This window comes from Eumetopias jubatus, unplaced genomic scaffold, assembly GCF_037043125.1.
Source record: "Eumetopias jubatus isolate StellerSeaLion01/CBP00866 unplaced genomic scaffold, mEumJub1_p1.0 scaffold_7, whole genome shotgun sequence".
Classification (NCBI taxonomy): Eukaryota; Metazoa; Chordata; class Mammalia; order Carnivora; family Otariidae; genus Eumetopias; species Eumetopias jubatus.
The window spans coordinates 3,579,302-3,604,358 of record NW_028274813.1 but is presented as its reverse complement, the minus strand read 5'-3'; the positions used below and the strand labels follow the sequence as shown (position 1 = coordinate 3,604,358).

The window sequence follows — 25,057 nt, the reverse complement described above, 5'->3', positions numbered from 1 at the left end:
CCAGCCTGTGTCCTCGCCCACCTCAATTTCAGCGGGGCCACCGAAGGCCTGGTTGTCTCTCTGTCTCACATGCACTGCTGTGTGCATCACCGTGCCCATACTCCTGAATTCCCAGAATATTCTCCTCTCCCACCAGCAGTGTTTCTTTCCTCTGGCCAACCCTCTACCTCGGGCACTCTTCCTGCCCAGTCTCCACTCCCATGTACATCTCAAGGCTGACTCCTGCTTCTCTACACCCCCTCGTGCCCTGCTGAGGTTCTGAGACCTGTGTTGTCCTCCGTCATGGAGGAGCTGGCTCCCCTCTCCTCCGAGACTGTGAACAACTGGAGCGTATTTCTGTCTCTAGCCCGCCCAGAGCCCTGTGGGGGGACAGATTTTCACTTGTCAGTATAAATCCTGTTTGATCTTCCCTTTAGGTAAACCGGAGCACTGCTCTTCTGAAGAGTTTGTCTGCTGAACGTGAACGATGGGAAAAAACAAGTGAGACTTTCAAAAACCAGATGTCCACCATCGCTGGGGACTGCCTCTTGTCGGCAGCATTCATTGCCTACGCGGGTTACTTTGACCAGCAGATGCGCCAGAACTTGTTCACCACCTGGTCCCACCACTTACAGCAAGCCAACATCCAGGTAACGGGCCAGAGCAGGTTCCACGGGCGTTAAACGTGTGAGCCAAACTGGTGTCCAGTCACCTGTTCCATCCTGGCTTGCAAACCGGGCACCTGTCATTTTGAAGAGGGGGGTAACTGCGCTCCCCTTTTAGTTCCGCACAGACATCGCGCGGACCGAGTACCTCTCCAACGCCGACGAGCGTCTTCGCTGGCAAGCCAGCTCCTTACCTGCGGATGACCTGTGCACAGAGAACGCCATCATGCTGAAGCGGTTCAACAGGTACATACTAAGCGGAGAGAGAGCGGCTTGGAAGTTCTTACGTGCGGTGGGCCCGTTTTTGTTTTTTGAAAACACATCTTTGAGGAGCTGAATAGAAATGTGGCAGTGAGCAAGCAGCGCAGGTAGGCTGGGCGCCCATCTCTGATGGTGGGGTACACACGGTCCTCAGCCTCACTTCCTGACCATCTGAACTGTTGTGCTGTGAGCCTTCCTTGTGTAACCTTTCAGGGCAGATTGGCAGGGCCGTGTATTGGGGTGAACAATAGAACAGATTCTCTCAAAATATTATAATGACTGAAAATACTTAGTTAAAAAGAGTTGAAAGGGAAACTGGTACCTGGTTTGTGGCTTAAGAAGCCAGAGTAAGAAGTGAGGAATGACTGCAGGGAGGGCAGGCTCGACACTGGCTTGGGGTGGGGGTCCTCGGGGCCCACCCCACGTACAGGGCCCCTGGCCCTCTACGCGGCAGCTCTCAAACCCAGACATCCTGGGTGTTTCTGACTTTATCTCAGTATCTTGAAATCCTTGAGCCCTTGAAGTGTGTCACTGTCCCACGGACAATAGAGGATGAAGACTTTTGCAGGTGTCATTTGATTTTGTGAGCAACCCCTCAGGCCCCACCAGTGGCTCCGTGTCTTGCTAGATGGTACTGGTGAGAATATTGATCCACCCGTATGGTCTGTGCTGGGCTGGATTCCTCTAAATGAGAAGTACGCACACTCCTAGGTGCTGATCCAACAGTAGCGTGGCACACGTGACAAATGACAAATGTAAGGACAGAGCATGACTAACAGACTGACAGCACCTCGGGCGCTGTGCATCTCCATAGTGGGAGGCTGGGGCCTTTGCCAGCCAGGCTACTCCTGCAGTGTGCATGCAAAGGGCAGCTCCAGCAGGCAGTGAACAAGGCGGGCAGGCCCACATGAGTGCAGGTGTACTGCCCACAGACACACGTACCCACGCCCACATGTGTGTGTATAAACGCCTGGACCTTCTCCGAGTAGACACACCAGAAACTGGTGACCAGAAATAGGGGAAGGGGGCCGTTCTTCCCACCGGATGCCCTTTCATAGCTTCTGAATTTTGTGCAAACATGTATGTGCAGTACATGTTTTTAAAACATTTTTTAATTGGCCACATGATCCTGGACCCATTGCTGTAGCCTCTTAGTGCCCCATCTTCCTCATTCGTAAAACAGACATGCTAACGGTACCTTCTCCCAGGCTCCTTGTAAGGACGAAGTTGTGTCTGCCATTCGTCAGGGTCCCTGGTGGTTTAAACCCTCTCTGCCTGCTCCAGGGAGTCTGTGACTTTGTTAGCTCCTTCAGAAGCGCTTCAAAAAGACGGCTTTTAGCATCAAGCCTTTGTCCCATTTGTCTTTGTGGGAGACTCTGGAGACTGTGCTGAAATGGTGGGGACAGCCTTCCCATTGTCTTTGCCGGGGCTCCCTGAACTTGCTCTAATGTCCCCTCACCTTCAGGTACCCGCTGATCATCGACCCCTCTGGCCAGGCCACAGAATTCATCATGAATGAGTACAAGGACCGCAAGATCACGCGCACCAGCTTCCTGGATGACGCCTTCCGGAAGAACCTGGAGAGCGCGCTGAGGTTTGGGAACCCCCTTCTGGTGCAGGTGTGTGCAGCAAACAGTTGATGCGATATAAAACTGAAGTCTGTGATCCAAACAGTGGTAGTTTTTGAACTTCATACTCGTTTGATGTCAAAGGAGATAAAGATTTGCGATTGTTCTATGAAAAGTAAGTCCAACAAAACAGTGTTTTGTCTCGATCTTCACGATCCACTGGAACTTTCTGCACTGATGGAAATATTCTCTGATTTGTGCTACCCAGTGTGGTGGACGGGTGTGTGGCCAGGGTGACTGAGGAAGTGAATCTGTTAATGAAGTGGCCACAGGTGGCTCATGGCTACCGTCGTACTGGACAGTGTAGGTCTCCGTGGCTAGGTGGTTTCTGAGGTGTATTTATCTGGAGCAGGAGGTCAATGTCAATGCACCATTATTCGGGTGAAAATAAATCCTGTGGAACCCTGACCATTAAAGTTGCTGTGTAATCCATAGGATGTAGAGAGCTACGATCCCGTGTTGAATCCGGTACTGAACCGCGAAGTTCGGCGAACGGGGGGGAGAGTGCTGATCACCCTTGGCGACCAGGACATAGACTTATCACCGTCATTTGTCATCTTCCTGTCCACCCGAGATCCAACTGTAAGGAACAAAGCACCTCAGATAGGTGGCTGTGGCGGCACTCGGTGTCACAGCTCAGGTGACAAAGCAGACGGTTCTGTTACTCCTTTTGGCAGGTGGAGTTCCCACCAGACTTGTGTTCCCGGGTCACATTTGTCAACTTCACGGTCACCCGTAGCAGTTTACAGAGCCAGTGTCTGAATGAAGTCCTGAAAGCGGAAAGGCCGGATGTGGATGAAAAGCGCTCGGACCTTCTTAAACTTCAAGGTGTGTTTCTGGGTCTCTGCTTCGGGAGTTTTGGAGCAGGTTGGGGGTGAACTTGGAAGGGCCTGGAACACGTCAGGTGTATTCAGACACTCGGGAGAACTTTCCTTCTGGAAGAGCATAGGTACTGGTGCACTCAGGGTGTTCCGATCGTTTCAGGGGAATTCCAGCTCCGGCTGCGTCAGCTGGAGAAGTCCCTGCTGCAAGCTCTGAACGAGGTGAAGGGGCGCATCCTGGACGACGACACCATCATCACAACTCTGGAGAACCTCAAGAGAGAGGCCGCCGAGGTGACGAGGAAGGTGGAGGAGACAGACATCGTCATGCAGGAGGTGGAGACTGTGTCCCAGCAGTACCTGCCGCTGTCCACCGCCTGCAGCAGCATCTACTTCACCATGGAGTCCCTGAAGCAGGTGACCGTGGGAGCTCCCCGCTGTGGGACGGTGCGCCGTGTTCTGCGCCCTCCTGCCTAACTGCCGTCACCCACTCGCTTCTAGATCCACTTCCTGTACCAGTACTCCCTCCAGTTTTTCCTGGACATTTATCACAACGTCCTGTATGAGAACCCGAACCTCAAGGGCATCACCGACCACACGCAGCGCCTCTCCATTATAACGAAGGATCTCTTCCAGGTAGAGTGCCCAGCGCTTGGCTGTCTCCGGGGAGGGAAGATGGGAGGTCATTGTCGGGGGACAGCAAGGTTGCCCACTCTCGTCTCCAGGTGGCATTTAACCGGGTGGCCAGGGGCATGCTGCACCAGGACCACATCACCTTTGCCATGCTGCTGGCCAGAATCAAACTGAAGGGCACCATTGGGTAAGGTCGGCCCGCCCTGCTGCACTTGCCCCGACAGAGCATGGGGCTCACCTGGTAGCATGGAATGGGGGCTTAAAGAAAGGCAATAAAATCTTTCCTATTACTGCTCTTTTAGTGACAGCAGAAGTGAATCAGAGACCCATGCTAACCCGTTACCCCCTTCCCAGGGAGCCCACCTACGATGCCGAATTCCAGCACTTCTTGAGAGGGAAGGAGATCGTCCTGAGTGCTGGCTCGACGCCCAAGATCCAGGGCCTGACTGTGGAGCAGGCCGAGGCGGTTGTGAGGTTGAGCTGTCTCCCTGCATTCAAAGACCTGATTGCAAAGGTTCAGGCCGACGAGGTGAGTGTTCTGAACACTTCACCGCCTCTTCCCAGGAAATTGGCGGTGAGGGATTGTGTGTGTCGCACTCACGTCCGCCATCTGATCCATTCATCTCAATTTCTCCGCCTACAAAAACGGGCTTTGCTCCACGGCAACGCTTTCTCTCTTGTCTCCACAGCAGTTTGGCATCTGGTTGGACAGCAGTTCCCCGGAGCAGACGGTCCCGTACCTCTGGAGTGAAGAAGCCCCCTCCAGTAAGCCTGCGTGCGCCAGGGCCTCCCCTGTGTTTTCATTCTGGACCCAAATGTAAAATTGGGTTTTGCTGCTTGAGTGAAGGGATGCTTCCAAAAAAGTCACCAGTTCCTGAAATAAGTGTCTCCGTGTTAAACTTGAGGTCCTCATTCCTGTTCCACTCAGGCTTGAAGACCAAAAGAGGCCTAGATAGGAAGGCCCTGGCCCAGCGTCAAGGGAGAGATCGGCTCGTTGGGCGAGTAGCCCCGCGAGGCCCTGTGCTGGCCAGCTCAGGTGGGGAGGGGCGGCGCTCCAGCGCGGCTGCAGCTCAGCAGGGGTGGGGCTGGCAATTGCTAGCTTCTTCCCTAGACACTGCTGAGAACCTTTAGGTGCCTGCGACGAGTGGGTGTCCGTGGAGTCATTGAAAACTGGTAACCGCCACGGTGTCCACGAAGAGGCCCACGCGGTCGGCACTGTCACGAGTGTGTCCAGAGGGTTCACTGAAGACAGGAGGTGGTTGCAGTTCTCCTTGGGGTGGAGAGGGCCAGGAGCGGCAGCATGATTTCTGAGGTGTCATTTGAGCTGAGTCTTGCACACTGAGCATTTGTCAAGCAGGGGCTTGTAGCGAGACCAGTCCCAGCGGGGGCAGCTTGGAGCCTGTGCTGTGCCCACCCCCAACCCTTCATGTGCCTTCTTTCAGCACCCATCGGGCAGGCCATCCACCGGCTGCTCTTGATTCAGGCTTTCCGCCCCGACCGCCTGCTAGCCATGGCCCACATGTTTGTTTCCACAAACCTCGGCGAGTCCTTCATGTCCATCATGGAGCAGCCGCTCGACCTGACCCACATTGTGGACACTGAGGTACGGCTCTAGCCCCCTGCAGGCTCAGGTACGCCTCGCCTACTCCAGTGCCTCGCCACTGTCTCCTCATGAGGCCATGTGCCCGCCACGGACTCCCAACCTGGTCAGGCCCACAGCGCCCACACCTCAGGGCCAGGGCGAGCCTTCCCGAGGCCTGGCACGGGGCTCTCCCCGCGACAGATGTACGCCGTCTGACGGGGTGCTCTCTCAGTTCCGACCTCTGCCTCTGTAGGTCAAGCCTAATACGCCTGTCCTAATGTGCTCTGTGCCTGGGTATGATGCCAGTGGGCACGTCGAAGACCTTGCTGCTGAACAGAACACGCAGATCACTTCGATTGCAATCGGTAAGTGTGCTTGATCAGTTTTACGGGCTGAAGCCCCTTGGAAATCATGGTGGACCCTGAGGTCCAGGCCTGCCCTTCTGACACTGAGTTTTCTGGCACCAGGCTCTGCAGAAGGCTTCAACCAAGCAGATAAAGCAATAAATACAGCCGTGAAGTCGGGCAGGTAGGCCAGTTTTGTTTCAGAACGCCTTAGTTCCCAAGAATTCCGACCAGAAACCTGAAGTGTGGCTGTGGCTCTCGCTTTGCCCATGCAGGTGGGTGATGCTGAAGAACGTCCACCTGGCCCCCGGGTGGCTGATGCAGCTGGAGAAGAAGCTGCACTCCCTGCAGCCGCACGCCTGCTTTCGGCTCTTTCTGACCATGGAGATTAACCCCAAGGTGCGCGCCTGGTGGGCGTGCTGCTGGGAGGGCTCGTGTGGCCTCTCTGTCCTAAAATTCTGTGTGCGCGTGCGTGCGTGCGTGTGTAGTTGAGCTGAAGCACACAGCGAACCAGAGCAGTGACAGGAGCCCTGTTCTCCTCAGGTGCCCGTGAATCTGCTCCGAGCGGGCCGCATCTTCGTGTTTGAGCCGCCCCCGGGGGTGAAGGCCAACATGCTGAGGACGTTCAGCAGCATCCCTGTGTCGCGGATATGCAAGGTACACATTGCTTTCTCCTGGCACACTTTATCTGGACAAGTCCAAGACACCCAGTCCCATCACTGAATTCAGAAGCAGGTCTCCACCCTTCCCAGAAACACCGGAATGGCTAATTGCACTGGAAATTTTACTTAACTGTAGCCAAAATTCCCTTTGTGAGAATAGTTGGAAGACATACGCACACGGTGTTTGGTTGCAGGGGTGTGACAGGCAGGCTCCCAGGTCAGCAGACACCACCCGCATCTCTCTCTAGCCAGAGCCCGGATTTGTATCTGGGGAGATGTCTGGCAGTCCCGTGCTCCCAAGCATGGTCCCCCAAGGCTCATGGGCAGGAAGAGAGGGATCCTTAAGTACAATTTTATTTTGTGCCATTATCCACCTTTGCTGACAAGTTCAGAAAATCTGTTTTCTGTTTCATTCTTTGTGGCTGAATAATTGATCTCCATGGTGTCGTTGTAATATATCTTTATTAATAGGAAAACTGGCACTTAATTTCTGGCAGTAGCACTGGTCTTAATGTGCCACATCAGAAGTGCTGATGTTCGTGGTTCAGGGTGGAAAGCTTTTTTTGTTTTGTTTTGTTTTTTAAAGATTTTATTTATTGAGAGAGAGCACGTGTGCACACGAGCAGGGGGTGGGGAGCAGAGGGAGAAGCAGGGAGCCTGATGCGGGGCTCCATCCGAGCCGAAGGCAGATGCTTAGCCAACTGAGCCACCTGGGCGCCCCTGGAGGCTCTTCATAAAACTTTGGCAGAGGAGTCACACTATTGTCTTAGCTAGAAAGGGTGCTGCTTTCTGGGGACGCCATCCTTGATAACTTTCCTCACCAGTCTCCCAACGAGCGCGCTCGCTTGTACTTCCTGCTGGCCTGGTTCCACGCGATCATCCAAGAACGCTTACGATACGCACCCCTGGGCTGGTCGAAGAAGTATGAATTTGGGGAATCTGACCTGCGCTCGGCCTGTGACACGGTGGACACGTGGCTGGATGACACGGCAAAGGCAAGTGCGGGCTGCCGTGTCAGAGATGGGAGGGGAGCACTCAGAAGCGTTCATGGGTGTGGCAGACAGGGGTGAGTCCTGTTTGATGTGGGGGTAAGAAAGAAACCTGCCCCCTCCCCAAGATGGAGAGCCAGGCTGTGCAAGTGCCCCCCCCCCCGACCTGCCGCCACAAAACCCAGCCTTCCTCACACAGGGGAGGCAGAACATCTCGCCAGATAAGATCCCGTGGTCTGCACTGAAGACCTTGATGGCCCAGTCCATCTATGGCGGACGAGTGGACAATGAGTTCGACCAGCGTCTGCTCAACACTTTCCTGGAGCGTCTGTTCACAACAAAGAGTTTTGATAGTGAATTTAAGCTGGCCTGCAAGGTCGATGGGCACAAAGACATTCAGATGCCGGATGGCATCAGGTACGAATGAGCTTGCCTCCCGTGACCTAGACCTTTGCCACACCAGGCACTTAACCGTGTCGGGCAGAATGGCATTTCCAAATGTGCTGGTTTTCCAGGAGAGAGGAGTTTGTCCAGTGGGTGGAGCTGCTCCCCGACACCCAGACGCCCTCCTGGCTGGGCCTGCCCAACAACGCCGAAAGAGTCCTGCTCACCACCCAGGGTGGGTACTCCGCGCACCCAGCCCCTGGGAGCCCCCCCTCCCCCCGCCCCCCGCTGGCTCTTCCGCTCCTGACTCTGCCTCTCCTCAGGGTGGGGTGGAGTCAGGAAAAGAAAACAGTTGGTTCCGGTTGGCATCTCTTCCACAGTCTAGGCTCAGGTCATTGAGGTCTGAAAATTACAAGTCGGTTTTCAGCGTACATTCAGATATCATTTCTTTCTCCTTAAAGAAGTGAAAGGTACCTGGTATTACATGAGGTTTTAAAACTGTTAGTTTTTATTAGAATATTTCTTAGAATTTTTGTTTTTCCTCATGCTTTTTTTTTTAAGACTATTCAAGAACTATCTAATGCAGTGGTTTTCAGAGTGTGGTCCCCAGCCCAGCGGCATCAGCCTTCTTGGAACTTCCTATAAACGCAGATTCGGCCTCAGACCTCCTGAGTCCAAGGCCGGGGCCAACAGGCGCTCGTGGTGGCGGCTGCGTCCGCGAACTTGCACACCACTCATCTGACCCAGGCTCTTCGTTATGGGAGCCAGATTCGCCCAAAATCACGCAGCTGCTTGATAGGACAGTTCCCTTCAGGCCCTCCCTTCAGCTCTGCATGAGAAGCCCTGGTTACGGCGCTTGCTCTCTGAGGACAACCTGGACCGCATGCCAGACCAGCCCCCTCTGTGAGGTGGCCATCGTCCCCTAGGCCACCAAAACAAGAGGCTGGGCTACCGGCCGTTGTGTTTGAGGTCTAGATGCAGGGCAGGCTCCGGCGGGTCCGGGGCTGGGCGGGAGCGCGCTCTTGTACAAAAGCCTGTACTGAGATCCTGTAGCGTCTTAACAGTGGTGGCACCTGCTGTGACCCCAAGTTGGCCCCCACGACAGGGGAATGGTGTGTAGGATTTGTCCCTCGCTCTGTTCTAATAGCAGCTAGCTGCCTGCATCGGGCCGCTCGATACCGATGAGCCCCCAGACGTCACGCCCCCCTCCCCTCTTAGAGCATCCGTGAAGGCCTGGGCTGATGGCTGCCCCGCCTCGGGAGGCCCTGACATTTGAGACAACACGGGCCTGTCCTCGCCGGTCCAGCCTCCAGTGCTGCTCGGGGACTGGACCTCCAGCACTCCCGGACCGGGCGAGGGCCAGGATGAGGTCAGGCTTGCACAAGGCAGGGGTCGGTGTTTGAGGCAGAGCGGTGGGCTGGCCCAGGACCCAGGGAGTTAACAGCGCCGTGGTCTCCCTGGCGGGAGCCTGGCCCACCCCAGAGCCCAGCCCGATAACCGCCGCACAGGCGCGGGAGTGTGGAGTCTCCGGGCAGCCTCGCGCTCGTCTCTGCGCGCAGGCTGCTGGCTCAGTCCCAGCCGCCCCCATCGGGTCATGGTCTTCCTCTGTATTTGCCACCTCACTCTCTGGCCTGGTGTTTGCTGTGCCGCAGAAACACGTCCCGCCCCCACCCCCACCCCCACCCCGTGGAACCATGCAAGTGCCACATTACGTGGCCTGTACACTCACGTCCTCTCTCCTCTGCCCTCCTGCCCCGCCCCTCCCCGCGCTGCTGGTGGGCTTGGCTGCAGGCGGGGACATGATCAGCAAGATGCTGAAGATGCAGCTGCTGGAGGACGAGGACGACCTGGCCTACGCCGAGGCCGAGAAGAAGGCCAGGGCCGACTCCACGTCGGATGGGCGCCCCGCCTGGATGCGGACCCTGCACACCACCGCGTCCAACTGGCTGCATCTCATCCCACACACGCTGAGCCACCTCAAGCGGACGGTGGAGAACATCAAGGTGGCCGGGAGCAGGCCGGGCGGCCCCCGGGTGTGCACGGTCCTGGCGGGCTCGGGGCAGTCCCAGCCGGCGGGCGTCTGTGCCCGGGCTCCGGCACGAGGGCAGGCCCCTCGCGGGGGGCGGGGGGGTCTCCAAGGAAGCGGCGGCAGCCACCATTCCTCCTCTTCGGGCAGGGTTCCCAGAGCGAGCGCGGGAGAAAGCCGGGAGCCTCAGGCCGGGGGGCTGTGAGGTCCCGCTGGAGGAGGGGCTCTTTCTAAAGCCTCCTCTTGACTCGGGCCTTCTCGTCTCTTGGACGATCGTAGGATCCTCTGTTCAGGTTCTTTGAGAGAGAAGTGAAGATGGGAGCTAAGTTACTTCAGGACGTTCGCCAGGACCTGGCAGATGTCGTCCAAGTGTGTGAAGGGAAGAAGAAACAGACCAACTACCTGCGTACCCTTATAAATGAGCTGGTGAAAGGTACTGGCCCTCCCATGTGCGCCCCCTTACTGCGCGGGGGGCACGTGGCCGCTGCTCTGCGGGGTCAGCCCATCCCTTCTGCGCCCACGTCCCTCTGAGAGCAGCCGTGGGCCCTTCCCCGGGGACCGGGCCCAGAAGGGCCCGAGAAGTTTTATTTGCCGATTCCCTGAACGTTTATTAAATCTTTACAATTTTTAGGGGAGCGGGCAGCACATTAAAAAGGGGGGTGCTTGAGTCTAAAAGTAGAGAGAGCCCCCAGGGGCCTCCGATCCACCCCAAGAGCCTGAATTGGGGTGAGGCACAGCTGTTGTGTGAGGGGAGTTAGCCGCTGAGGCGTTCCTTTGGGGGTGAGTGTGGTCCTCCAGACATCCCACCCCGCCCCCAGTTACGCTGGACGGAGCAGATGCAGAGCTGGAGGCGGCCCATCCGGGACCTGCGAGGTGTGGTCAGGGAGGGAGGCGGGCGGAGCAGAGAAGCCGCGAGCGCCGCACACTGACCCGTGTGCGCCTGGGAGTGGTCAGAACTGACGCTGCCTGGGGTCACCTTGCTTGCAGGCATCTTGCCTCGGAGCTGGTCCCACTACACCGTGCCCGCGGGCATGACCGTCATCCAGTGGGTGTCCGACTTCAGCGAGAGGGTCAAGCAGCTACAGAACATCTCCCAGGCGGCTGCGGCCGGTGGTGCTAAGGAGCTGAAGGTGGTGTAGGCCGCTCCTCGGGAGCCTGGAGGAGGGGTCGCAGCTGTCTGGGCAGGGGAGGGGCAGCACCCGGGAGCTCAGGGGACTAGCCCAGACCCCAGCATGACCCAAGAGAAGGGGTGGTGCTCGCTCCTCACCGTGGCGGGGGGGGCGCTGCTTCCCACAGAACATCCACGTGTGTCTGGGCGGCCTGTTTGTCCCCGAGGCGTACATCACCGCCACCAGGCAGTATGTGGCCCAGGCCAACAGCTGGTCCCTGGAGGAGCTCTGCCTGGAAGTCAACGTCACCACCTCCCAGAGCGCCACTCTCGATGCCTGCAGCTTTGGGGTCACGGGTGAGTTAGGGTCCTCAGCCACTCTGTCTGGGCTGCTCCCTAAGGCTCCCGGTCCCTGCACCCGGGCCTTCTCACGGGTGGTCCTGGTGGCCCTTCCAGCGGCACTCCCGGTCAGGTGTGTCTGAGGTGACGGGTGGCAGCACGCCAGAGCCGTGCACTGCGGCACAGTCGCACAGCCGTTGCCACTAGTGACGGGGCCTGACTTCTTCCGGCAGGGCTGAAGCTTCAGGGGGCCACGTGCAGTAACAACAAGCTATCGCTGTCCCACGCCATCTCCACGGTTCTTCCTCTGACGCAGCTGCGCTGGGTCAAGCAGACCAACGCCGAGAGAAAGGCTAACGTGGTAAGTGGCCCCTTCCGCCGTCTGGGGTCGGCGGGTGCCGTGGGCCCGCCCCCTTCCCTGCGTGCAGCCTGGCGCCAGGGCCACTGTCCGTCTCTGCCTGAGCCAGCGGCGAGCCCCTGTCCTCTCCTCTAGGTGACCTTGCCCGTCTACCTGAACTTCACCCGGGCAGACCTCATCTTCACGGTCGACTTCGAGATCGCCACCAAGGAGGACCCGCGCAGCTTCTACGAGCGCGGCGTCGCCGTCCTCTGCACGGAGTGAAGCTCGACTCCCCTGACTCCCCTGTCTCTAGTCGTAACTCTATTTAATGTCTCTTCATCGTTCAACTGGTGGGAAGAAGCGGACTTGTCAGAGTTGTCGGTGTGCGGTCGGAGGAAGCGGAAGGCAGGCTGCCGGCCGGGGTGGTGAAAGCTGGAAGGACTCCGCGAGGTGCCTCAGGAGCGTCCGTAGCACAGCGTGTTCGGGGAATAAAACACTAAGCACGACCCGGCCTCCTGCCTCTTCTGTCTCCGCTCCCCTCCCGGCGCCGAAACTCTGGGCCCGGGGGCGCTACCCCCACGGAAACGAGCCCCGGGCCCTGACCGGGCAGCGCGTGCACCTTTGCGCGGAGGGCCTGGCCCCGGTGGCCGCCCGTCCCATGTCCCCCACATCCCAGGGTGGCAGCTGCTGACCGCCGGCTGTTCACACTCGACGTGATGCGTGTGGTCTCCCTGAGAAAACAGGTGTCTGGTCTTTGCCTTGTGGCAGCAGCCCCTGTGGTTAATCAGCCGCCGGCCCGGCCTTAGCATAGACCCCGTGGTGAAAACCCGTTCTTCCTGCAGCTGCGCCCCGCCCCCCAGCCAAGTGATGATCTAGGCCTGGGGGGGGGGGCTTAAGCCCCCGCCCCTGCCCACACCCCAACCACTTCTGAGGAGCCACGAGGTTCCAAACGTCCCCAAGGCCTGGGAGCCAGAGTCCGCCGCCTCCGCACGCAGTTCTGGAATGTTCTGTCAGTAATCTAAATGTTTTTCTCAGAGCCAATAAGGATTCTTAGCTTTTCTGCAGCGAGATTCCTAAATGGGGCTGTAGGCTCTGAGAGCTGGGACCAGGCCTGAGGAAGGAGGAGGAGGAGAACCCACAGAAGGCCGCCATGGGCATCTGTCCCGCCTGCTTGCCGTGCCCAAGTACAGGTGAGGGTTCCCGAGCACAGGAGGAAGGATGCCATGGGGGAGGGGGGAGAATGCAGAGCAGGTTCCTGAACGGGGGAGTGAGCAGAAGCCGCTGCAGCTACTGGACATCCAGCACCTTGCCAGGGGGGTGGGGGCAGGCCGCCCCCCCCAGGTCTGGGAGGGAAGCTCCCCCGGTCAAGGGCTTCCACGTCCACCCCACAGGCACGCCTGAGTCACCTACTTGCTACCTCCTAAAGCCCCACGTGAATCAGTGCCTGGCTCCAGGGAGCCTCGCCCCCACATGAAGCTCAGCCCATGGGGCCTAAGGGACCCCCCACCTCTGGGGCCACCCATTCACCATGCTGTTGTGGGGGCAGGCCGGACAGTGGCCATAGTCGTCCTCATCCTCAGTGGGCAGAGCCAGCAGACGGGCCAGGGGGCCCCCAGGGCGTGAAGAGAACACCGGCACCCGGGCCCGCTCCCCACCCCACCCCCGCGCCCCGCCCACCAGGAGGAAGGAGCAGCTCTTGTCCTCCGGCAGGCTTCCCCTTTATTGGCACTTGGGAACAGCGCGGTCGTGGGGCGAGGGGGCAGCGGTCACCCAGCGCTGGCACCAGACTTGTGCTCAGTTCATGCCTGCTAGGGAGCAAAAGGCCCAGTGAGCAAACCCCCGGCAACTGGGAAAAGGGTAAGAGCCACCACCACCACCCCATTGTTTTTAACTATCAGCACATCAAGACCATGATCCTGTCAACAGAGCCAAAACCAACTCCTCAGAAAATCCTCACCTTGTACGGACAGTGACAGAGGAATGGAAATAGGGACATCGTGCAGGGTGGCTTCTCAAGATGCGGGGGCGGGGGACAGAGCAATTCACCGAGAATCGGACACGCCCCCCCCCCCGCCGCCCCCCGCTGCCCCGCTACCCCACTCCCACCCCCAGAGCAAACATCCAGGTAGGGTGGACAACAATGGGCACCAGGAGTCAAGATTTAAAAAAAAAAAAACACTAATTCTATGGAAACATAAATATTCAGTAAAAGTAAATTCTCGGATTCAGGGGAGGTGGGCTCCATGAGAGCCACACAGGACCTTTCCTCAGCTGGAAACCCCTTTTTTCTTTTTTTAGATTTTATTTATTTACTTGAGAGAGAGAGAGAGCACATGAGAGGGGGGAGGGTCAGAGGGAGAAGCAGACTCCCCGCCGAGCAGGGAGCCCGATGCGGGACTCGATCCCGGGACCCCAGGATCATGACCTGAGCCGAAGGCAGTCGCTTAACCACCTGAGCCACCCAGGCGCCCGGAAACCCATTTTTAAGTAATGCTGGTGGGCCCCCAGGTGTTCATTATTTAAGACCCGAAAAGGGCAAGTGTTTCATGGAACCAAGTCCATCAGCGTTAGCTTTGGCCAAGGGGCTCCTCTCGGGGCGTTAGCGCCCCCTCCTGAGCTAACTGCTCACCTTGGTCTAGGCCACATACTGCTTCTTTCTCTTGTTTTTCTCAGGCTCTGCAAGTAAAAGTTCCAGTTTCCTCTTGGAGAGGGTGAGCTTGGGGCCCTTGTCCTTCTCACTCCCGAGTCTGGCGGGCGGCCGTGCCGCTCTGGCTCGGCCCTGCGCGTGTCTGCCAGGCTCCGGGGGCCCCGCGGCCGGGACGACGGGGCCGGCTGCCCTGGGCCACCGGTCCTCCGTCATCCTCCAGTCCTCCGGCGACCCAGAGCGCCTGGCTGCCCGCCCTCGGGCCTCAGGGCTGCTGGCCTCGGCGGGCTGCATATCCACGTCGCTGGCCTCTGGGGATGTGGGGCCCCAGCTGGCAGCTTTCAGGAGGGGGTCTGGGGCTTTTGATGACAGAGGGTCTTCTAAGCCAACTTCTCCCGGACTCCCGCACCTGAGGGCGTGGGAAGGCACAGTACCGTTGGCGGCACCCGGAGGAGAACAGTCGCTGAAGCTGGAGACTGGACAACCGGGGGGATCTTCTGAATCGCCATCGAAAGGATCTAAAAACTGAGCGCAAAACCATTCCTGAGCCAGTTAGCAATTTCTACCAGGATAAAGTACAACACACTCCTCACACGAGCAAATTACTTCTTCCATCACTGATGTTGGCAAACTCCGCGGACCTGCCTTGCAAATGCCTCAGACAGGTGGCATCTGGGGGCACAGTCAGTTGAGCGCCCCACTCGTGGTTTCAGTTCCAGTTGTGATCTCAGGGTCATGGGATCGAGCCCCGCGACGGGCTCCGCACTCAGAGCAGAGTCGGCTTGTCTCCCTCTCCCTTCCCTAACCTCCCTAACCCTAACCCCCCAATAAATAAATATTTTTTAAAATGCATTAGACAAATACCCCCTCACAACCAAAAAGCCCAAGGGTCTGCCATCACTGGGGGCCCAATCTGGGTCCCATCACTTAAAGCCCTCGTCCCAGAGCTGGGTCCACACCGCCCGGCCCACCACTGCGGAGGCTGAGCTCACTTCCTCCCAACATCCGGCTCCTGGCTCGCCCCACCCCTCCCTGACCGGCTGTGCACAAACGTGCCCCTCACTGCACGCCACCCCCACACACAGCTGCCCCAGCGGCCCGCAGAGGCTGAACTGAGCTTTTAGGTGCAGGGTTCACGGTTTTCAAAGGTGCCCGTGGGCTGTGCCCCTTGTCTGAGCACCAGGCGCAGGTGGTACAGCCCATCCTCCACGGCAGCCTCTTACCTCTGTGACCACTGGCCGAGGGGCCCGTGGAGCTTTCTGGACCTCGAGTCCCGTGGCCCCTCGCCCCTGACCTTGTACCCGGATTTCCTAGCTCTTACTTCAGCTTTTCCCCTTCCTGCGTTGGTGCTCTTGACTGAGCGGCTCTGGCAGCAAAGGTCTCCAGGGACGTCTGAGTCCCCGCAAACGACCGCTGTCCCTTCCTGTGCTAACTGCGGGGAGCTGCACCCCACCAACTTCCAGTCCCAGGTTCAGACCTCCTCCCAGATTCGCTAAGGGCCCCGAGAAGACCGGGAACCTGTCGGGTTGGCCTCCAGGGATGTGGGGGCCCCAGCGGGCAGGGATGACCGGGCTTCACGCCTCATACAGCCACAGGCCGAAAGGGCCCAGGGCTGAGCCAGTGCAGGGAGCCCAGCGCACCTCACGTGGGCAGTGAAAACCTGCCGGGGGTGCTCATTCCTTCCGTGGGCAGACAACACAGTTACGTATGGCCCCCCAAAAAAAGGTAAAAATGAAAAATAGTTTCACACCATAATCTGAAGGCAACTCTAATATTTCAGATTCAGAAACCGGCAGAATTGTTGGAATTCACGGAGCCAGGACCGTGTGACCCCACTGCACAGCAGTCAGCAGCCCCACGAGGCCTCGAGGCCCAGACTAGGGGTGCGTGTAGGGGAGGGCAAGGGGCTCACCCTGCAAATAAACCAAGTGTCAGTCTTTGTAGACCGAGAGAGGCCCGGCAGGACAGGCGTTCACCCGCCACAATGGTTGGGGTTAGAACCTTACCCAGGGTCTCAAAACTCCGCGAGACCAGGTGTTAACTACACCCGGGTTCTTGATTTCAATTTGGACTGCAGTTAATGTTGAGGAGCCACTGGCCAGCTCACTGTGGGGAGCCTAGGCTCTTGATCTTGGGGTCGGGAGTTCAAGCCCCACACTGGGTGTAGAGATGACTTAAAAATAAAATCTTTTGGGGCGCCTGGGAGGCTCAGTTAGGTGAGCATCTGACTCTTGATTTCAGCTCAGATCATGATCTCAGGGTCGTGAGATCGAGCCTCATGCGAGCTCTGTGCTCAGCGGGGAGTCTGCTTGAGACTCTCTCCCTGCCCCCCCACCCGCTTGTGTGCGCGCGCACACACACTCTCTCTCTAAAAATGAGTAAGTCTTTTTAAAAAATAAAATGGATTCTTTAAAAAATAATAAATTAATTTTGAGATTAAATGATTGCAAACTTATGGTCTTGTCAGTCTTCCAGGCAAACAACTTTGAGTCTTTTTCTTATTTAAAAAAATCTGCGGGGCGCCTGGGTGGCTCAGTCGGTTAAGCGACTGCCTTCGGCTCAGGTCATGATCCCGGAGTCCCGGGATCGAGTCCCGTGTCGGGCTCCCTGCTCAGCGGGGAGTCTGCTTCTCCCTCTGACCCTCCCCCCTCTCGTGCACTCTCTCTCTCAAATAAATAAATAAAATCTTTTTTAAAAAATGTTTAAAATAAATAAATAAATACATAAAAATTAAAAATCTGAGAGGCGCCTGGGTGGCTCAGTCGGTTAAGTGGCTGCCTTGGGTTCAGGTCATGGTCCCAGGGTCCAGGGATCGTGCCCCTCATTGGGCTCCCAGCTCAGCGGGGAGTCTGCTTCTCCCTCTCCCACTTCCCCAGCGCGTGCTTTCTCTCTCTCTCCCAAATAAAATCTTTAAAAAAATGTTTTCTGAAAGAGGAAAAATCAATTTAAATATCAAAGTGAAGCCTCTTCTAAAATACAGTAACTCCAGTCTTTCCCCGCAGAAAAGAGCAAAGACAGCAGGCCCCAAACCACTCTCCTTGGAAAGGCCCTGCTTCCAAGGTTGGCCCCTGGCTGGTTCTGGGGACTTGGATTCGGGGATGAATCCGCCACCCCTAAAGGAGGAGAGTGGTGGCTGGTTCATTTTGTCACGTACCTCTCTCCAGATACCTTCAATTAAGTCCATGTGGTTCTTTTTGTGATTGGCCTGGGAAAGTTAAAAAAAAAAAAAAAGGCTAAATAATCCTTTCTAGAAAGGCAGGCAGGCAGACAGCCGCTCCGTGTCCAAAGGCCAGGGACCGAGGGAACCCACTCTAGCAGTTCCCGCCACGCAGCGGGACCCTCAGAGGATGGCAGCCCTTGGGGGTGGGCAAGAAGCACCTCCTTGGTTTGAGGGACTAAAATGCAAACCTGGCCACCATGATTAGGAAAAGTAGAACCAGGAATGCGGCAAGGAGGCAGATTTGGCAGCTGGATGTGATCCCCTTCACATCGGGGATGGGGAACCCTGCACTCGTTCTAAACCCAAAGCCAGAAGATCACGGAAGATCCTAGATCATCCATCCTAACCCCTTCCTTTACAGCGGCTGAGGCCAGACAACGGCCAGGCCTTGCTAGGGGGCCCTCCAAGAACCCGGAGCTGGTATCAGATGTCCTAGAACCCTCCCCACCAATCCCAGGCTGCTGGGGGAAAGCAGCTCTTTTTTCTTGATCAAAAGACAGGAATTTGAACATGTCTACTTGACGGGAAGAAAGCCCCATAAAGATTTTGCCAAGAACTACTGAGATTACTATTTCCAGGGAGGGGTGCGGGCCCAGAGCCAGGATGCCTGGTCTGGGACTCTCAGGGTCTCCCTGCCCTGCCCGCCCCGGCGCCACCAGGAGGGCAAGGGGCGGCCCGGGGGGAGCACCTTGAAGCAATGGAGTGTGGTTCTCTGCCTCTTCCGGAAGCCAGCCCCGGCGCTGGCAGAGCTGAACGCTGCCCGGATGCAGGCGGGTCGGCCGTGCCTCAGGCCTGCCATGGCTGGGGGGCCGGGTATGATGAACTTTTCACTTCACTGAAAAACATCAAGTTCACGGGGACAAAGCACAGGTCGTGGGTGGCTGGGGTGGGGGAGGGGCAGCCCCCCAGGGCGGGGGGCGGGGGGCGGGGGGGGGAGGGCGTCTCTGGGAGCTGGCTGGCCACCGGCCCGCGGGATGCGTTTGTCCAAGTCAGAGCTACGTGCCCCAGGCTTGTCTTGCGGGTTCTACCTCACCTACACCAATCTCCGGGGTTCTCAAAAAATGTTTTCGTTACCCCCCCGGGCAGCGTGGGAGTCCAGCCCGCGAGCATTACGTCAGCGTGGGAAAAGCCCTGTACATCCAGAAGCTCCGTCGTACACCAGCTCAGTGGGAAGGTCACACATTCATTGAGCCTGAAAGTTCCAGACTGGAACCCACCCACCCAGCTCAAGTGTCCTCTCCCTTTATTCTAACAGATGAAGCATGTGAGCCCAGGATGGGGACTGACTCACTCCCCCAAAGGGACAGAAACACAGGAGGCTTCCCCGCCCCCCCCACCAAGTATGAGGTTTAAAAAAAAAAAAGCAACATGCAGGGCGCCTGGGCGGCTCAGTTGGTTAAGCGTCTGCCTTCGGCTCGGGTCATGGTCCCAGGGTCCTGGGATCGAGCCCCGCATCGGGCTCCCTGCTCCACGGGAAGCCTGCTTCCCCCTCTCCCACTCCCCCTGCTTGTGTTCCCTCTCTCGTTGTGTCTCTCGCTGTCAAATAACTAAATAGAATCTTTAAAAAAAAAAAAAATTTAAAATATGCACCCCTTCCCCCCCAAAAAAAATATGCACCCAAAGGAGAGAGACCATCCACTCTTAAAAAACAAAACAAAAACACCCAGAACGTGAGACCGTGAACCTACCTCTGTGGACTTTCATGTCACCTGCTTTCCTCAAGAATCCTTGTGGGAAGGAATGCGCCAGGCCCCGAGGGGAGACGTCAGTCATAAACACTGCCCACCTCCCCACTGCTGTCAACCCCGCTTTCCCAAACTGGGCTCCGTGGAACACCGGTTCCAGGCAAAGGGCAGAGAAATACGAAAGGGTATAAACCAGACCCCAAAGCACAATACACATCAGCATTTTAAAGGCTAGAAAGGTTCCCAGCAAAAACCAAAACATTTTTTTCAGTATTGACTTCATTCAGATTTCATTAGTTTTCACCAAGGGTCTTTTTCTGCCCCAGGATCCTATCCAAGACCCCACCTTCCATGTAGCTGCCAAGTCTGCTCAGGCTCCTCTGGGCTATAACAGTTTCCCAGGCTTTCCCGGCTTTCACTGACCTTGACAGTCCTGAGGACCATCGGGATTGGTCTGATGATTTTCTTATGAACACACTAGGGCGATGGATTTGGGGAGCACGCCCACACAGGGGACGTGCCCTTCTCAACACAAGGGGATCGCCGTGAAGGGTCACAGGTGACCTTTTCCCTGCCCGGCCCACCCGCTCCTCCTTGGAAGCCGTCTTGCGGTGCGGCCCACACTCAAGGGGGGAGGTTTACACTGAGCGCCCGGACAGGGAGCGTGTTCGGCAATCCCTCGGCCTGGGAGACTTTTCTCCCTATTTACTGATTTAGCCAATCATTCACTTGTATCAGGGTGGACTCACATCTATTTTATACTTGAGTTATAATAAATATATGATTTGTGGGGGGGGCTCCTGGCTGGCTCGGCCAGTAGGGCGTGAGACTCTTGATCTCGGGGTTGTGTGTTCAAGCACCGTGCTGGGTGTAGAGAGTAGTTTAAAAAATAAAATATTAATAAATATATACTACATTATTTTGTTCCACTTTCGGCTGGAACTTGTTCGGCCGGCTCCTATGCTCCATGACATGTCCAAACCAACTTAATTTTGATCTCCAAAGGAATACATCCTGTGAGTTTCTTAGTAATCTCTCTAGGCCAAGTTCAGATAAAAGTCCCCCAAAAGTGAAATTATAACAAGGAGAGGAATCTGACCCCTATATTCTCCTCACTTTCCCTGCCGGACGTATGGGCCCGGGTCAGGGCCAGGGCCAACCCCACATTTTCTAGAGCAGGTGGTTGGCACAGGTTAAAGGTTTCTTTTCTTTTTTTATTTTATTATTTCTTTTATTTATTTATTTGACACACAGAGAGAGAGAGAAGGAGTGCATGAGCAGGGGGAGCTGCAGAGGGAGAGGGAGAAGCAGGCTCCCCGTGAGCAGGGAGCCCGATGCGGGGCTCGATCCCAGGACCCTGCGATCATGACCTGAGCCGAAGGCAGATGCTTAACCATCTGAGCCACCCAGGAGCCCCTTAAATACTTTTTTTTTTTAAAGATTTTATTTATTTATTTGAGAAAGAGAGAATGAGAGACAGCACGAGAGGGAAGAGGGTCAGAGGGAGAAGCAGACTCCCCGCTGAGCATGGGATCCCGTGACCCTGAGATCATGACCTGAGCCAAAATCAAGAGTCAGACATTTAACTGAGCCACTCAGGTGCCCCTCTTATATACTTTTTAATAAAAAGGTATTTTATGCATGTGGTTAAAAAACAACTCTTAGGGGCACCTGGGTGGCTCAGTCGTTAAGTGTCTGCCTTCGGCTCAGGTCATGATCCCAGGGTCCTGGGATCGAGCCCCGCATCGGGCTCCCTGCTCCATGGGAAACTTCCTTTCCCTCTCCCACTCCCCCTGCTTGTGTTCCCTCTCTCACTGTGTCTGTCAAATAAATAGATAGATAGATAGATAGATAGATAGATAGATAGATAGATAAAATAAAAAACTATTAAACAAAATACAGTAAACACGAGGTTCCCCAGACCCCACCATGGGCCACCCTGTGGGGCCCCAGGACCTGCTGGGCGGATCCACACACAGACTTCTTCCTACTTCCTGTCCACAAACATTTACACCTGGAGCGGCAGGGCTCTATCTCGTCAACTATTTGCACCCAAGATGCAAGGCATAGAACCTCCCCCCTCCCCGCCAGCTCAGGCTGCACCTGCTTGCCCCCCTCCCCAGCTCCAGGACAGAAGCTCAGGATTCCAGGGGAGGGTGCTGGGCTCGGTCCGAAAAGGCCTTCTTGCCACGAAGCTGGGAGAATGTTAGCCCATCCCCTCACGCTGCATGTTTGAAATTTTCCTAATGAAGAGCTTAGAAGTCACCACCTCTGCCCTGAGAGCCACCAGATCTCTCCTTCAAGCGGGTCCAGTCTGTTAAGCTCTTACCCTGAGTGCACAGCCCACCCAGCATCTGCCCAGCTACACACTCACACCACATGCACACACAAGCACGCGCCCTGTACCCACATCACCTGGCCCCAAGACCGCCGCCGCCCCCCCCCCCCCGGCCTCTGGTGACTCTGGTTTCCAGCTCCCAGCTCCACACCTCTGCGTCCTGCTTCCTGACCTCCCCTGGGGTCTCTAACAGGTTCTTCCAACTTGACTTGTCCAAGGTCAGACGGCTGATCTTCCCCAGACCTGCCCACTACAGCCCTCCAGGGCCGGCGCAGGGCCATCCCACGAATCTTGTTGCTCAAGCTAAAAAAAGTCTTCACATCACCCCAACTCCCCTTCTTCCAAACTCCACATCCAGTTGATCAGCCACTGTTGACCCTACCTTCCAGGGGAGCCCAGAATCCCGCCGCCTCGCCCCACTTCCGCTACCCAGAGCAATGCGGTTAGAGCTTAGCTGGCGCCGTACTGTACCCCATCAGCACCCTGCCTCCCTGTCGTCGTCCCTCCTCTGCCCACCCACCCCTCCAGAGCTGGGGGCCCCACCTCAAGGGCGGAGCCTCCCTTGCCCACCATGGCCGGTCTGTTACTCACATCAAACCTGTCTTTACACTAAGGCCACCCTCCCACCTCATACTGCCGTTTCCCACACAGGTGCACAGTACCCCGCCCGCTGCATTTTTCTCCCTGGTCCTCAGCACGCTCCAGTGATCTCTGGGTCCTAACTGCTCTATCTCTGGGATCCGCAGCCCCTTTCAAGGGACTCACTCCATCGCCTGGGCTTTTGGCTTCTCTATCCACAGCTGTGTCCCCAAAGCCTGGCCCAGCACTGAGCACGAAGTCGATGCTCAATAGCTTTTTCCAGGATGCACGTGTGCATTCCACAGACCCCCTCACCCACTACATCCCAAGCCAAATGCATCCCCCACCCTGAGATGTGCCCTTGTGTTTGCATCTTCCACCTCATCTCCACTGCGCACTAAGGCCTTCCTCCCTACCCCAAGCCAGAAACCAGATTCCAGGGGCCAACTGCCAGACGGGCAAAGAGCCAATGTGGTAATTTGACATTTGTTACAAGTTGAACATCTGACCAATTTCCCTAACAAAGCTTTAACATTTTCCCTTTGTAAATAGATTGTTTGGGTGCTTTAAGGAAACACTGGATAAGGGCGCCTGGGTGGCTCAGATGGTTAAGCGTCTGCCTTCGGCTCAGGTCATGATCCCGGGGTCCTGGGATTGAGCCCTGCATCGGGCTCCCTGCTCAGCAGGGAGTCTGCTTCTCCCTCTCCCCATGCTTGTGCTCTCTCTGTCTCTCTCGCAAATGAATAAATAAAATCTTTCTTTTAAAGATTTATTTATTTATTTATTTGAAAGAGAGAGAGCACACAAGTGGGCAGAGGGGCAGAGGCAGAGGGAGAAGCAGGCTTCCCGCTGAGCAGGGAGCCCGATGAGGGGCTCGATCCCAGGACCCTGGGATCATGACCTGAGCCGAAGGCAGCCGCTTAACTGACTGAGCCACCCAGGCGTCCCTAAATAAAATCTTTAAAAAAAAAAGAAAACACTGGATAAGAAATAGCAACACTTTTTTTTTTTTTTCCAGATCATAAAGTGAAATCCCTGCCAACAGGGGAAGAAGAGGAAAAAGATGATGGGCCAATTCCTTCCCCAAACGGTCCAGAGCCACAGAGACCGGGGTGACTTTCTCTCTTCTCCAGGCCCAAGACTCCTTACCCTTAGTTTCCAGCTCCCTGGGACCTGCCCCAGCCCTCTGTCATTCTAGCCCTGGAACCATGCCCAGGAAGAGTCGCCCTGGGGCGGGGGGGGGAACAAGCCAGCTCCCCAGCTGAATGGAGGTGCATCTGAAGGTGCCTACCTGGAATCCGGGAGCATCCAGGAGTGGGGGGCTGCCAATGGAAAGTGAAGGTGAAGTCCCGAAAGCCAGCTTCCAAGAGGGGAGCCTTGGTGAGAGACGCTGTTCAGCAGGAAGGAGGAACAGAGCACAAGCAAAAAGATCTTTTGACAAAGAGGATCTTAGCAAGTCTACTCTCAAGATCTAGACAAAAGGGAGAAAAATTGGGGCGCCTGGGTGGCTCAGTTGGTTAGGCGACTGCCTTCGGCTCAGGTCATGATCCTGGAGTCCCGGGATCGAGTCCCGCATCGGGCTCCCTGCTCAGCGGGGAGTCTGCTTCTCCCTCTGACCCTCTTCCCTCTCGTGCTCTCTATCTCTCATTCTCTCTCTCAAATAAATAAATAAAATCTTTAAAAAAAAAAAAGGGAGAAAAATATGGTGAGCTGCCTTGCCCCCTTCCCCCCACGGACATCAGAATTCAGAACGGGTTTGCTCTAAGTTAACTGATCTCCGTACTTAAGTCAATTTTGCATTTCTGCTTTAAAGGAAAAACATGTTTAAAAAGTTCTCTCTTGGGGCGCCTGGGTGGTTCAGTCAGTTAAATGTATGCCTTCGGCTCAGGTCATGATCCTGGGGTCCTGGGAACTGAGCTCAGCGGGGAGTCTGCTTCTCCTTCTCCCTCTGCCCCTCCCCCCGGCTCTTGTGTGCTCTAACAAAATCCTTTAAAAGAATGTTCTCAATAAAAAAAAAGTTCTCTCTTAGGGGTGCCCGGGGGGCTCAGTCAGTTAAGCGGCTGCCTTCAGCTCAGGTCATGATCCCAGGGTCCTGGGATCGAGCCCCGCATCAGGCTCCCTGCTCCGGGGGAGTCTGCTTCTCCCTCTGCCGTTCCCCCTGCTTGCGCACGCTCTCCCTCTCTCTCTCTGTCAAATAAATAAATAATTTAAAAAAAGCTCTCTCTTAATATTCATCAATCTCAACTGTTCTAGTTCAAGAACAGGCACACTTTCCTCGCAATAAAATTTGTTCTGAAAGAGTTCTCAAACTCCTCATCCCCAAAAGTGGTTTCTAAGAGGATTGGCTTTATTTGAGTGGAGATAGGCGGTGGCAACATGGTCTGTCATCTCACGGGATGCTCTACCTTGAAAGAAACTAAGATCTGGTCCAGACTTCAAATATCTGAACTCCTTTCCTGGCCCAGGAGCCTGGGAGAGCAGGAAGCCGTTGAGGGTCACACTTCCGAGGATAAACACCCCTGTACCAACATGCACACACTCTATGTCCTTTAGACACACTCCTTTTAGGGACAGCTTCATCAACTCATACCCGAGTCCCTGGGCCAGGGTCAGTGCCCAGGAAATACTCATTCAAGTGTAATAGTCTAAAGTGAAGTCAGAGACTGAAAATTATCCCCTTTTCCTACCCGTAGGTAGAACAAGAATGGATGGCTCCAAATAAATGGGTTCCACCCTTTATATGATAAAGTTCTTGGGGGGTAATTAGGGTCTGTACTCTGGTGCACAAATCACAAAAGTGTTTTTCTTTTTCTCCCCCAGTGTTAACTTT

General features: G+C 56.0%; 2 protein-coding genes across 3 annotated transcripts in view; one reads left to right on the top strand and one right to left on the bottom strand.

Annotated features, from left to right (window-relative positions):
• Window positions 1–12,267, top strand: part of DYNC1H1 (dynein cytoplasmic 1 heavy chain 1) — a 69,455-nt gene extending 57,188 nt beyond the window's left edge. Inside the window, exons 55-78 of one of the 2 annotated variants that reach the window (XM_028099764.2) lie at window positions 417–629; window positions 763–890; window positions 2,371–2,524; window positions 2,969–3,115; window positions 3,211–3,361; window positions 3,518–3,771; window positions 3,856–3,990; window positions 4,080–4,174; window positions 4,342–4,516; window positions 4,680–4,752; window positions 5,430–5,590; window positions 5,823–5,934; window positions 6,037–6,097; window positions 6,189–6,312; window positions 6,457–6,570; window positions 7,400–7,570; window positions 7,764–7,981; window positions 8,080–8,183; window positions 9,740–9,951; window positions 10,254–10,407; window positions 10,962–11,104; window positions 11,271–11,439; window positions 11,655–11,782; window positions 11,915–12,267. In XM_028099764.2, coding sequence (XP_027955565.1) covers window positions 417–629; window positions 763–890; window positions 2,371–2,524; window positions 2,969–3,115; window positions 3,211–3,361; window positions 3,518–3,771; window positions 3,856–3,990; window positions 4,080–4,174; window positions 4,342–4,516; window positions 4,680–4,752; window positions 5,430–5,590; window positions 5,823–5,934; window positions 6,037–6,097; window positions 6,189–6,312; window positions 6,457–6,570; window positions 7,400–7,570; window positions 7,764–7,981; window positions 8,080–8,183; window positions 9,740–9,951; window positions 10,254–10,407; window positions 10,962–11,104; window positions 11,271–11,439; window positions 11,655–11,782; window positions 11,915–12,043 — 3,525 coding nt within the window. In that variant the 3' untranslated portion in view covers window positions 12,044–12,267. Of the gene's footprint in view, window positions 1–416; window positions 630–762; window positions 891–2,370; window positions 2,525–2,968; window positions 3,116–3,210; window positions 3,362–3,517; window positions 3,772–3,855; window positions 3,991–4,079; window positions 4,175–4,341; window positions 4,517–4,676; window positions 4,753–5,429; window positions 5,591–5,822; window positions 5,935–6,036; window positions 6,098–6,188; window positions 6,313–6,456; window positions 6,571–7,399; window positions 7,571–7,763; window positions 7,982–8,079; window positions 8,184–9,739; window positions 9,952–10,253; window positions 10,408–10,961; window positions 11,105–11,270; window positions 11,440–11,654; window positions 11,783–11,914 lie in introns of both variants that reach the window. The other variant, XM_028099753.2, reaches the window with a different exon arrangement.
• A 1,939-nt stretch (window positions 12,268–14,206) lies between these two features.
• LOC148163848 (uncharacterized) lies at window positions 14,207–18,424 on the bottom strand. The gene is made up of 3 exons (XM_088024986.1): window positions 18,314–18,424; window positions 17,560–17,610; window positions 14,207–14,930 (listed from the first exon to the last, which is right to left on the bottom strand). Exons 1-3 carry the CDS (start codon window positions 18,422–18,424, stop codon window positions 14,397–14,399), a joined length of 696 nt encoding a protein of 231 aa, XP_087881112.1. The 3' UTR covers window positions 14,207–14,396.
• Between the last annotated feature and the right edge of the window lie 6,633 nt (window positions 18,425–25,057).